Here is a 14740-nt window from a genome sequence, read left to right on the forward strand (position 1 = left end):
TATTTTAAATACTTGTGCAATATACTTACTTATAATTTAATAGAACAAAGTCGCACCGATATCTAGTATGTTGAAATATAAACCTCATTTAAAACCAATGTTTCAATATAATTAAAAGTAATTCAGCGTAGACAATAATAATTATAAAAAGTAAGGTCGCCTTAATAAGTAAACAGTGACCATATTTTCTAATTACGAGGATACGTCCAATTTTCTTAAAATTAAATTTATAAGACATTTTCCTAATACAAAAACAAGTAATTTATAGTAAGTATAAAGGAGTTTTCAATCTAATCGGATTAATAATTAAGAAATTTTATAAAAAAAACTTCCAGTAAGATCCTAATGTTTGGATATTAGATTATCAAGTATTAAACAGATTGCAATTGGGTTAAGCAAGCGCCCTTATTATAATATATTAAGTTCGATACTTAATTAAAAACGTGCGCATTCCAAGACGCCTGTCAGAACAGCCACGGGTACACACTACTTATCAATTCTAACAGATAATATATTATTATATTATCTGTTAGAATAATATTAAAAAAAAAAATCTGTTGGTGAACGTATGTTATATTTATAAACATTGATATTTTAATATGTTAGCGTTCATTAAAAGGTAACTGCAGAATGGGTTTTAAATAAAATTTGTCATTGTTTAATTTTTTTTATTAATTTTATGCTAATTTTCTAGTACTAATGAAATGGAAGTTGGATGTTCTATTTAGGGGCGCTCGTGTGTTCGTAACTTTACAGAAGATTATGTTGTTACTCTCATCTGCCCAAAGGTGTATGATCGCTTCTTTATATGATTAAATTAAAACAGGATTGACATTATCCTAAGCCAGCGTGTATTTATGGTGGCTATATTTTACCACTTCTATTGTTTAAGTAAAACTACGAGTATAATTATCCGTAGGTACTTGAAATAGACTTGGACTTTATCTCTTATCGTTATACATGTAAGTTCCTAATGTACACTTTAAATATTGAATACATACTACGAACTCTGACTATTCGTACTAACAGAACTAGAAAGTACAGAAAAAAAAACCGTTAATGATCCCAAATAAGAGTAAGGGTTTTTGTGGAAGTTTGCCTGGATAAATATTCACTCACTCATTAGATATTCTACTGGCAAAAAGCAATATTATGTGCTGTTGTGTTCTGGTTTGGATGATTGATACAGTGCATCTACAGGCACAAGGGGCACAACATCTTAGGTCCCAAAATTGGTAGCTCATTGGTGTTTTAAGAAACGGCTAATATTTCTTACGCTACCAATGTCCATGGTCGTTGAAGACCATTTACCATTAGGGGACCCATTTGTCCGCCCGTCTAACTATAAGACAAATCATGTTTTAATAGCGATATTACGTTTTACTAAAAAAACACATTTTATTTCAAACATTTATAATATGTACTCTACAAAAGTACTATATACCTAGCGATATACCTTGCGAAGTTAACAAATACTACATAATTATTAAATGTCTTAAACTATTCTTGCATACAACGCGTCCAAGTTAATATGCCAATCACTTTACGACCTGTGATTCGGATGGCATATTACCGAAACAAAAAAAAAACCTAAGCCATGAGGCAATTCTTCGTAATGTAACAATAAACTACTTACGTAAACCATTCATATAGATATAATTTAAAATACCGTATGTTGATTTGAACTTCAGCCTATCGTTGCCGCAACAAAAAAAAACGTATATAGCTACGTAGGATAAAAAAATAATTAATTAATTTAATAGAAATTTATCAAATCGCAAGAGCCTATTGAAATGCAACATCAATAAAAGAAAATGACCCACTTGCGAATTTTATTCATGTTGACGAAATCACACAACGAGATTGTGTCAAAATTTTATGTAAGCGATTGAAACAGAACGCTCAATCTATTTCCTTTTATTGTAACGGTTACAGCTTAATATGTGGCTAGCATCGTTGATGAGACACGCTTTAAAATGAATGTTGTAAGTAGCAAATTTTAAATGGCAACTTCTTTCTCACTTTCTATTCGTCGAACTTGTCATTCCGACTTGCTAAGGTACAACAATATGCGTTTATCCTTCAAATATAATAATAAAATTAATATGGTCAATGTCGCATAACACTTCCCGACATTTCACGATCGTTTTCTCTATCGAGTTTCGAGTTTGTGCACAGAATAGCTCTGCAGTCGTCGATTCGTTGCAACTTCTTGGAGGATTGGATGCTTTTTTTTATTCTTCAGTTTTAATATACTTTTCTAAGATATTAAGGGGCTATATAACAATAGGCTTGTTTCCACTAATAATAAATCGGATGGCTTTGAGTTTCTAATGATTAACCATGATAATTAGTAAATAAAAAAACAACTTTTCTACAAAAATAATAAAAGATTAATTATATTTTTGGAAAATAAAATCGACAAAATGAGGCATTTAATCACGTGACATTAAACACCAATCAGAGTTGCGTGACGTCACACCTCGCGAAACAAGCGCAGAACGCTACGTTGTTGCTATCAATTATCATTATGGCAGATAAACTGGGGGTACTACTTGGTTCTGGATCTTTCAAACACTCTGCGATTATTGACAAACTTTGTTTTTTCAACATATATCTTCTTGGCATTCGAACTTCGTTGGTATACAACCTGGTTTCATGCGCACTTGTGTCTTTACCCATAATATGATACTCTGTATAATTAGTCATATCATTTGGCAACTAAAAACATAAGAAGAGTTTGAATTATTACATTTTATAAAACGAAAATAATATTTTAACTCAAACAAATTATAAAGTCCTATTCTAGTCCTAACATTAAATAGGTTATGTGTAATATATTATATTTGCTAAATTCATTTCTTTTACGATACATTTATAACTAGATATATAAAGTTGTATTTAATACTTACATCGAAATGATCTTCACAGAAATAAATTGTGGAATTAGTTGACAAAATAAGAGCATCTTGCCTCCATGCCATTTTTAAGCACTTTATTCGTATTTATTTATTGTTTGGTACGTATATGAATAATTTGTCTGGCGTTTTTATCATTGTACTTTCACATTGGGGCACCATACAGTATTTATTTATTACAAAACACAATTGACTGTCATACACAAACACGGCTGTTTCGCGAGGTGTGACGTCATTCAAGACGCCATGACAGTCTTGGCCTTTTTCGCGGTCAATTTCAAGTTCATTTCTAAAAACTCAAAATACTAACATAAAAAACCTATTTTTCTTAAAATAGTATATTTTTGGGGTGAAATAGATGCTAAGCTATAGTTTTAAACTAATTTCCAAATTTTGTCAACTAGCCTATTGTTAAGAAATTATGAAAAAAACTCTTAAAGTAAAAATAACTTTGTAAATAAGTATGTGTTTATGTATATAGCGAATAAAAGTAGCAATCCCACGGCTTGGGTAAGTAAGTCCTCTCGTGTGGAGAAGGTTTACAGTTTTTTTCCCCACGCTGTTCTTGTTGATTGTAGATTGCGGAAAGCGGATTGATGAATACACATGTGCCAATATGACATCCAATTTTGCTTACGATAATTCTTCACCGCCCTCATACATATAAACACAAATTAAGCGCATGAAAACCCAGGCGGGGTTACCATCGGCATACCATGGAATAATGACGTAAAACTAAAATTAGTCACTTAAATCTTAAAACATTCCACTTTGGGTTTGTTTAATATTCAAATAATTATATAAAATATATACACTTGAAATTAAAAATTAAAGACTATATCGGGAAAGGTGTTAAAGGCGATTTTTTGTAAGAGATTAATTAAATAATTTTGGAACAATAAATAATACGTGTATTTTGTTTTGTTTTCAAGAATAATAAATTATTAAAACAAGCAGATCGGCTTCGCGTGGTTCTGGCTACGTTATAGATTGAATCATATTACTTTAATAATATATAAAAAGGTGAGATAATGGTAAAAAAATCTTGTCCAATTACTGATTGATGCGCGATCAAAAACCATCCAAGATCTTTTTATAGATATAGAGAATAAAATATAAGAAATGACGTGTATTATTTAACACTTCCATGGATATGAAATAGTTAATCAAGTCAAAGTCAAAAATCTTTATTTTTTTTCCATTTTGCTCGTACAATAATAATTATATTTTAGTTATTTGAAACTAATACGACAGCTTTAATTTTATCTGGTATTTCTGAGTCGAGAGGTGTTGTTTTAATGAAATAGAGTTACCGTGCATAGGTCAGTCATAGAGTTTGTATATGTGTTTGTAGTTTGTGTGTGTGATACATAGTATCCATAGTTATATAAAAAATTGTTGTCAGGCGTCATTTACATAACTTTACAGTTTTTTTTTATCCAAAATCGATGATTCAGAAGTCATATTATTAATTACTTTTTAATAATTAACTCGTCACTGTCAACATAACATACGAGCAAGGTAATACATGCGGTAACACTCATTACTATTACATCTCGTGCTACCAAGATGAAAGTGAGCGCGTCCGACACCGCTGATCCAGTGATCGACTTCACCTTGAACTTTCGCTTCTCTTACGTAACAGCTGTGGGTTACTGTTGATCTTTAAATATTCGATTTAAGTTCTGACAAGCGACAAACCATTATACGTGTTCGTCAATTTTGATTCTCGAAATATAAATCACGAGTTAAAACTTATAAATCAAGCAACTTGACAAAAAGATATTTCTTTAATTTCACATTAAATAAACGAGGTCTCGAAATAATTGCTGCCCGTTTGTGGAAATTTCTAGAAAGAGACGGGTATATTTATAAAAAATCTGAACAGTACAATTTTAGTAATGATATACAATCGTAAAAAGATTCTATGTACCTATAAAATTTATTCTATGTATTATAACATAGTATTCAATACGAAGAAACGACATTTGGCGTGCACTTGCAAACATACTTAAAATTTAAATTCCACAATGTTATTGTGCGAGTGGTTCGCAAAATAACACAAATATCTGCAATGATGTTCTCTATTCTCTACATTTTCATATATTTATCCGAAAGGTAAAGTCAACTATTCTAAGCTTACTCATAACAATAATAGTTAATGAAGTAAGATGTAAATAACAGGATATCCATCCTCAAGCCCACGCTGTCGCCTAACGCTTTGCTTTCAGGTCAAGGTGGAACACCAATCTAAGCCACCAGTTCAAAGCACTTTACGTCGATAGTTTAGTTACAAAATGAATGATTTTTTTTTGTTATCAACTTGTTTTTAATATATTATCACATCGCTAACAAGAATCCGCGAAATAGATGTATATTTATAAAATAGTTTGTCCTGACTGACTTTCAACGCACAGCCAAAACTATTGAAATAGTCTAGAAAACTGAAATTTGGACTATTGGACGTATTTATTTTTTTTTATAGGGGGAAAAAGGTTAGGCTTAACTTCAACTTTAACTTTTAACTTTTTTTTATCCTTCCTAAACTATATAATGCTTACGTTCCATTTTACGCTTCCATTTTTATTTAATATATTTAGGTATACTCGCACTGCCCATGCTTATGGACACTATAAGAGACATAACAATCGCTTACATATTTAATGCGCCATCAATTTTGAGAACTAAGATATATGTATGTAGGTACTAGTAAATAGCCGATTCAATTTGTGTCTACCGAACAATTTTTATCAGAATATACATATTATGTTAGTATGAAATATATCCCAAATTCTTTCAAGCTTTTGTTTATACTAACAATCCGACCCGACGTCACAAAAAATATAATTTCGATATGAGTACATACAAATTATATGAATTGTTGCTCTCCCAAAATCAAAAACAAATTAAATACGGTACGTTATATACAAAGCCTACGCGGATGAAGACGCAAGCACAATTTAATTATTATTTATTTACATAAATTTTGTAACATTATAATACATTGGATTTGGAATGAGGAAGATATTTGTTAGGAGTTCTAACAAAAAGATTGATACCGTCTTGATACCGTCGTCGAAGATAATTGAAATACAACGCACGTACAACAGCAAATTATTTATCTTATTTTCTAAGGTATATGATACAAAATTGAATATCAAAGAAACTCATTGCTCGATTTTTTATAATGCGTTGATCTAAATGTTATACCTTTTTTGTGTCATGACCTATACGCACTTCAGTAAGGTCAATTATTTATCAGATTGGTATTGAAGGAAGAATATGAAGTCTTCAAAAATTTGTTTGTAATTTACGCTAATCTGGATTAATCCAGTTTTTGTTATTGTAACATATTTGTTTTTGATATTTTAGGACTAAAATTATAGATTCAATGTATAGTGAATCGAATATTGTGAGTGAAAATTCTACTAATATACTCAGTCCGAATATATAAAAATAAAAATAATATAAGCAATCATTAAAGATTATTTACAAGAAACTGTACCAACAAAGCTGCCAATTATTTAAATTATACATAAAATATAAATAATATAATATATAAAAGGGTAGGAACCTTTCGAGTAAAGATTCAAATTCACATTAAATCCGCAGTAATCGGGTGTATAATTAATTGTCTTTTATCAAATAACAAAAGTTACGTATGTTATTTAATTGCTAAGAAGAGTGGCTCCTCGGTTGGTAGAATAAACTTTTGTAACCGGTGATAGCTTTACTATAATCTCTTAAAATGAGTATTGAAAAATGTGTATATAGAGTACTTGAAATAAGAGGTTTTTTATATAAGTCATTGAGTTTAATTATGATAATGCACCTACTTTTATACTCTATTTAATGAGTAAAAACTGACGTGTATTTGGTACTATTTCAAATAGAATAATTAACATATACTCTCTGAACCAATCGTGAGCCTGATTGCGGTAATCTTTTCTATGGTAAAAACATTTCAATAGAGACGGTTTCATAACAGATTAATGTCTGGGAATCATGTCTATTGATATTAGAAAATATCGAGTGTCGTCTGCTCGTTTGGATTGAATGATTTTTGATCTGTAATTTTTCACTCGCACAATACTCGTAAAGCAAGTAGTTTTTAAGACTGCAATACTACTAAATAATACTTTAAAATTTTAAAAATACTGCTTGTATTTTTTATGTTCGTGAAGAAGATAGTTGAAAAAGATAGAACTCATTCACTTGTATATTAGAGTGCTTTATAAATAATGACAAATTTCAGCGGTCAATTGTTTTTTATAGATGGATAGCCGCTGTATGTGTGAAATACGGTGAACTTGTTTAGCTTTGTTTATCTTGAAGGCAAACGGTAAAAACAAACCAATTAATACCGACACTTAATTGAGTAATTTCCGAGATTTTTGTTAATTTAATTAGCTCTCTTATACGTCAAATGGGAATTTGATAGAGTAATTACAATTAACACTCTTAAAAGTAATATAATAACTCCATCTAAGACTTACTGTAAGTTTTTCATTTTTACATTGATTTAAGCAAAATGATACGTAGATCTATTTTTAACGCAGAAGTTTATAACTCAAATAACATTATTGGTCATATTCCGTTATTTTCTTGTGTACCTTCAATTTATTGTAGAAGTACGTCGTTTACGTTAGTCGTTAAAAAAATACGCTAGACCTGATTCTCACCGAATGAGTTGCGTGTACTATGAGATCGTTAGCGGATTGCTTCACAATAAAAATATTATGACTGAAGATGGTTACAACAGTAGTAATGGTAAAAATCTATGTGTTTTGTTTTGATTTAGTGTCAACTTTTGTTTTGTAACTACTGCTTGCGATCGACTATATTGCTCTTAAATAATACAGTAAGATAAAATAACTATAGTTAATGTGGGTGGTAACACAAAATTCCATTGTTGTCTTGGCCTTGCTATGCGAACGAAGATAGTTTCATCTCCAAGCACACATAATTTTCGTTTAGTAAAACTATAAAAATGCATAGACAACCAATTATTATCGTTGAGAGATATGTATGTTGGGGAGGGATTAATATTCTTACAAGAATTGTTAAGATTGAATGAGGTAGGTTGAATAAGTAACTGAGTGAACATTATGACTCGAGATTAAAATATGAGACAAAAAAAAAGTTCATAGCTTGGTGGTAGGGCTTTGTGCCAGCCCGTCCGGTTGGTAGGTACCATCCACTCATCATATCAGCCTATTTTACCGGCAAACAGCAATACTTTGTTTTTTTTTGTTCCGGTTTAAAGGGTGACTGAGCCAGTATAATTACAATACCAAGGTTGGTGGTGCATTGGCGATCTAAGACATTGTTGACATTTCTTAAAGCGGAAAGGTCTATAGGCGGTGGTGATCACTTACCATAAGGTGGCCAATGCGCCCGTCCGCCTTCCTAGGTCATTAAATAAAAATATTGAAAATAGTTTTTTTATACCAAAACATTATAATATTATTATTTAAACAATCAGTTGTTCTAACAGCGCATGCTCATCTGTGATTGGTACATGGTCAACTAATCCAATTCCGAGAGCGATTATGACGCTAATCTTCTCATTAGTAAGGCTCTTCGTATTTTAAATAAATGATGATTGATAGGTGACCGGAGCTTACCGGCTATTTACAACGGAGATTAGCGAACTATATATATATATATATATATATATATATATATAATTATATATATATATATATATCGTATAAATGTTTAACAAAGAATGGATTATAGCACTCAGCTTGTTTCACTGTGATTAGTGATTAGCATAATATTTTCGATTAGATTTGAAACCTTATATACATATATATAAACTATACCTATGTATATTCTTTAGTCGTAATTATTTTTAATTTACCGCCGGTTCGAAAAAGGAAATATATCTAAGAAAATCGGCGTAACGTTAAAATCTTCTAATAATTGTATAAAAATTTAACATTATTGTCTTCGACATAATATATACCTTGCATATTAGTTATATCTGCAAAAGTGTATATTACATCACACCTTCAATGACGACAAACGAAAAAAAAAGCATAAACAATCAATTATTTTTTTTAGGATTATCGGTAACCAGAACTATTGATTGTATGAAACAAATTGCTGGAAATAATAAATAAAACATGTTATTACATCCTTGAATAAGACTTCACCTTAGCGGTTAGTTTACTAATTGAATAAAATGCGATTTACAAATCATTACAATTAATTTAGCGTAAAAAAGTAATTACTGTTTAATGATAGGCGCATCATCCGTGTATGATACAATACATAATACTTGTTTCCTTAAACACTTTATGGGTTATGTAATACCTATGTACAAACATAGTCGGAAATGTTTACATACGGTTAATACATGCATAGATGCGGTATTCAAAAGTAATTAAGTTGTAAATTATGTTAGCAATTATCTTAAATTTGAAGGTTAGTTATTTTTAAATTTGAATAATATTTCATAGTTTGTTATTTGATGTTAACACCTTAAGTTAAAATGTTACGTTTTATTATTTATTGAGTAAGTATTTGTTATTATACTAAAACAAAAAAGATTGTGTATTATTTTATGACGCTTGTTCGTGGAACTCTAGATCTAGGACTATAAGTATATCGAAACTTTGGGTGTCTCTTAGTTATAATTATGCAAAATATAAATGTTTCTTATTTAATAAGACTATTGGGTGTCATAAAAATAATCAAAGGCCAAGGAGCCGAATCAATTGCTTTCAATTTAAAAGATATTTAAAAAAATGATTACGGACGGCCTCGTTACATTTTTAATATTTTAAGGAAGCGCACATTCTTTTTTTCTTGTTTGTAAGTCCTTTAAATACAATTATTATTGATGAACTGCAACTATTCTTAAATGATATCCTAAGCCATGACTATTTTATTTTATTTAAACCGAGATATTAACAAAATATTTTTATTATTTTAGCAGGGTTCCAAAAAGAAACGGTCCTCAGTAAGGTCAAGGGATCTCTAATAGCTTTAATGATTGTGATCCAGTCTTAATGATCCTTCTTTTAACTGGATATATTACAACCATTTGTGTTATACTGTAATTTTCAAATAGACGTATATTATAAATTAATCAGGGGAGATAGAAGCCGCGCGTTCGGGATAAAGAAATTATTAATTAAAAAATTAAACATATTTAATAAACAAACTATAACACTTATTTAAACTTGTGTTTAACGCAAATCTTTATAGACATATATATATATACAACGTAACATTGTTTTTTCTCCAACTTAAATAAAACCGTCTTCAAAAATAAATGGTGTTTGGTAAATATTTTTCTTCGGCTTATTTGACATAAGTTATTTTTGAGTTTCAATGTAGGCACGGACATTTAGACGTTTCGAGTTTATATAGAAACAAGGATTTTTAATGTTTTGAAATGTTTTCTTGTCTAGATAGAGTCACGTTCACACACTATTTAAAATCACACACACAAGCACAAATTAGACATTTATCTTCATAAAAATAGGTGTTTTATATTACTAAAATTAGTAAACTAATCTTCTGTAGAAATATAGAGTTATATAAACCTAAATTGTATCATTATGTGTACTTTATGAAAAAATATTTTATTTGTGATTAATTTCCACGTTTTCTTTTCACCAGGTCTACCATATGTGCGATGGTCTAGGTCGGCAGTTCAGCTATTCCTGTCCAAACACGACGTTGTTTCAACAGCGCATGCTCATCTGTGACCATTGGTACATGGTCAACTGCTCCAATTCCGAGAGCGATTATGACGCTAATCTTCTCATTGGTAAGGCTCTACTTATTTTAAATAAATGATGATAGATAGTTGACAGGAGTTTACTTGTTATTTGCAATGGAGACTAGCAAACTATGTAGAAAAACTTATAGTGCGTGAATGAGCGCAATACTTGATGGTGTGGCTTTGTACAAGCCCACCTGGGTACGTACCACCTACTTATCAGATATTCTACCGCCAAACATCAATACTTAGTACTATTCTGTTGACACAAGAGACAACATCTAGCTCACAAGTTATTATTTCTTACCACGTCATTGTCAATAGGTGGTGGTAAACACTTACCATTAGTTGGCCCATTTGCTCAACCGCCAAACCAATACATAAGAAAAATGATAGATGCAATCTCCATTACAATACTCATAATATGATGGTCCGGTCATTCGACGCGTTCGTGGCGATTTTAGGCATAGGATCAACGGCATTACGTATTTTCATACAAATTTTAACTAACTAACTTTTAAATTTTAGTTTACTACTGAAATTTTCTTTACCAAAAATATAAATTTTTTTGGCCGACCTGGGGCTTTTGCCTCAAGATCTGCAGCCTTAATTCAATTTACCAAAGTTAAGTTGGCAGGCTTTATTCCAACTAAATCTTTTGCTTATTTAATACGTTTCACATACTTATCACGATGAGCAATGAAAAACTTTGTTAAGAAATTCATATTCCGAATCCTTTTGTGTAAGGAAAGAAATAAATTATATGAAAATAAGAAACTTGTCCCTGTATTTCCAAAAACTCTATCTAAGCGTAAATAAGATATATTTTATTTACTGTAATATTTGTGGGCGATAATAAATATTGGACAACATCACATACATTACTCTGATTCCAATGTAAGTTGCTAAAGCACTTGTGTTATGGAAATCAGAAGTAACGACGGTACCACAAACACCCAGACCCAAGACAACAAAGAAAACTAATGAACTTTTTCTACATCGACTCGGCCGGGAATCGAACCCGGGACCTCGGAGTGGCGTACCCATGAAAACCGGTGTACACACTACTCGACCACGGAGGACCACGAACCGCGGACCACACTACTCGTCAAAAATATATCGTCGATAATAACGTTGGCGTTAATTTTTTAAGAAGCTAATCTCGGGAACAACTTTTAAGAAATATTATATATATCTTTTTTTTATCGTTGTAGTGGAACAGGCGTTTGTCTTCCATCGCACCTGATGGAAAGTGTAGATGAAGACGAAGGTGGTACACGCCCATCCAAAAGAAACCTGTTCACTCTACTCTTAAAAAAATTCTAAAAATTTCTAAGCAAATAGATATATATAAGGCTTTTATTTCTTTTAGATAGTCAAATTGTGAGACAAAAAGTTTGAGAAAGTGTGACAATTCAGCGTTGTACAAACACACGTAAAGGTGATAAGTAGATGACAGTTTCACTTAAAGGTGTGAGGATCTCTATTAATATACCTACCACCTAGAAGACATTTATTAATATTGATATTTTATTAGCGGACCGTTATATGTATATTTTTGTATACTTGTTCAAAGTTGCAAAACCTTTTTGTTGTTAGGCAAATTATACTTAGTACTAGTTATTATTCTAGCCGGTTAGTCAGATAAATGTGGTACGATAGCTATAATTTATTGTAAGAGATAAACTGTTGTTACGCAAAACATAGACTTTCACTAATCAAATTAGTTCGTACGTATTTTATGTAATTAGTATAACCTATGTTAGACTAAGACACGTAATTGAAGATGCTTAGTATAGGATGGATTTGGGGTATTATCGCCTCAAATGGAGTGAACTATTCAGAAGTGACAAGTTAAGTCCTATTGTTTAAATAATACGTTGGTATTATTTGGTACCCATATGGTATACCTCGTAAGTAGAAACAATCTTGTTAGCAATAATAGCCAGTAGATAACAAAGGCTTCTTCTATCTATTTCAACTTTTACTGTGGCGAAGCGGGTTGCTCATACGATGTTATAGGATTACATCCGAGACATGCACGTTTCTTAACGATGAATTATAATGATAAATTAAGCACATGAAAACTCAGTGATGATTTAATTTCATTGGTCATTTCATTATTTATTGATTGGGTTTGGACCCGCAATCTTTTGTTTCATTAAGATTCATGTACTAGTCACTGGACCTGGTCCCGTCGGCCATCTTATTATTAGTATAAAAATGTATTTTTTTGAAGATCATATATTAAACATTTCGGTTTCATTTACGTAATTCAATTCATTAATAAGTAGAACCGGAGTTTTCCCAAACGTTCAGCATTCTTCCTTTAATAACTTCTAAAGTTAAACCACTTATTGGTTGGGCTTTGTGCAAGCCCGTCTGGTTACATAACAATCACTCATAAGTGAACCAGTGTAACTCACTTGTATTGCACAAGTGACATAACATCTAACTTCACAAGGTTGGTGGCGCATGGGCGATGTAAGGAGTTGTTAATATTTCTGTAGCGGGTGGTGACCACTTACCATCAGGTTTAAATCATAAAAAAATAACAAAACATTTAATAATAATATTATTATAAACACTTACTTCTTATTTCGAAATAATTTTATTAAGGATGATTTTATAAAAAAAATCAAAGCAAGGATAAAATCGGTTAATAAAATTAAAAATACGATCTATATACAATACTATCAGAATTCGAAATCCATGTATTGTTCGTTACCTTCAATACAAAGGCCGGCGCGAGTGCATGTTATCAACCTTGTCGGTCTTCGTGTATATCCACGATACAGCCTCAATTTGGTGCTATTCTTAACTGATGGTCGATAATAATAACCACGATCTATCAATCAATCTAATCATCTGACATCATACGAGCGATCAAAATTGAAATATCATTTATTCATGTAGACTGTAGGTGCAGTGCACCAGGGCCCCAGAGCTCTGGGACTCTAACCTAAGTTTTTTTTTTTTTTTATGGCATTGGTTGGCGGACGAGCATATGGGCCACCTGATGGTAAGTGGTCACCACCGCCCATAGACAAAGGCGCTGTAAGAAATATTAACCATTCCTTACATATCCTATGCGCCACCAACCTCGGCAACTAAGATGTTATGTCCCTTGTGCCTGTGATTACACTGGCTCACTTACCCTTCTAGCCGGAACACAACAATACAGAGTACTGTTATTTGGCGGTAGAATATCTGATGAGTGGGTGGTACCTACCCAGACGGGCTTGCACAAAGCCCTACCACCAAGTCAAGTTTTGAAAAGAGCGGGTCAGCCAACTCGCCAGCTCCTGAATATAGAAAACCACGACCCTGCTCACAAGTTTTTTCCTATCCATAATGTTGAAGGGCGATATAAGTTAAAAGCCCGATTATTTCCTATGCACCGGGGCCCTTGCCCATCTAGCTGCGCCACTGAATTTTAACCTTCATGTTACACTCTGCTCCCAGTTCGGAATGGAGATTCTATTGGGAAGAAACTCAACAGTTACTCTTTCTAATGACGACGATTAAATGACGTCCAACATTTTAAACTACAGAAACACAAATTGATACTTGACCCTATTATAAATATTTTTATTTTAAATGTTACAAAGTTAGTTTTACGTTGCGTTCACTTGGTGTCAGGGCTTTGTGCAAGTCCGCCTGCGTAGGTACCATGCACTCATCAGATATTCTATCGCCAAACAGCAGTGTTCCGCACAGTGGCAATGTGTGGTTAATATTTCTACTAGCGCTACCACCATGTGACCACGTACCATAAGGTGGCCCATTTGCCCGTCCCTTTACCTATATCATATAAAAAAACCTTACTGATTACTGTTCCACCATTAGTAAATCATACATGATATTCATATATTAATAGTAATTTATAGTAAAGTTATATTCAACGGTAATCCTGTGATTCACAAACAACACTAAGTTATTCATTCGATGTAGTCATCGCACATTTATTTCAATTATAGACAAAAAAAACCAGGAATTCTTGAATATTGTCTAAAGCAAACATCAGTTAGGAATGTTATTAGAAAAACAACAAACACAGCGATCTGACTGCAATGTCCACCCA

General features: G+C 31.8%; 1 protein-coding gene across 5 annotated transcripts in view; it reads left to right on the top strand.

Annotated features, from left to right (window-relative positions):
• LOC125066914 overlaps positions 1-14740 on the top strand; it is a 58174-nt gene that overhangs the window by 39072 nt on the left and 4362 nt on the right. For all 5 annotated transcript variants that reach the window (XM_047675237.1, XM_047675236.1, XM_047675238.1 and 2 more), the window contains exon 4: positions 10554-10704. In XM_047675237.1, coding sequence (XP_047531193.1) covers positions 10554-10704 — 151 coding nt within the window. The remainder of the gene's footprint in view (positions 1-10553; positions 10705-14740) is intronic.

Source organism: Vanessa atalanta, chromosome 10 (genome assembly GCF_905147765.1).
Source record: "Vanessa atalanta chromosome 10, ilVanAtal1.2, whole genome shotgun sequence".
Lineage (NCBI taxonomy): Eukaryota > Metazoa > Arthropoda > Insecta > Lepidoptera > Nymphalidae > Vanessa > Vanessa atalanta.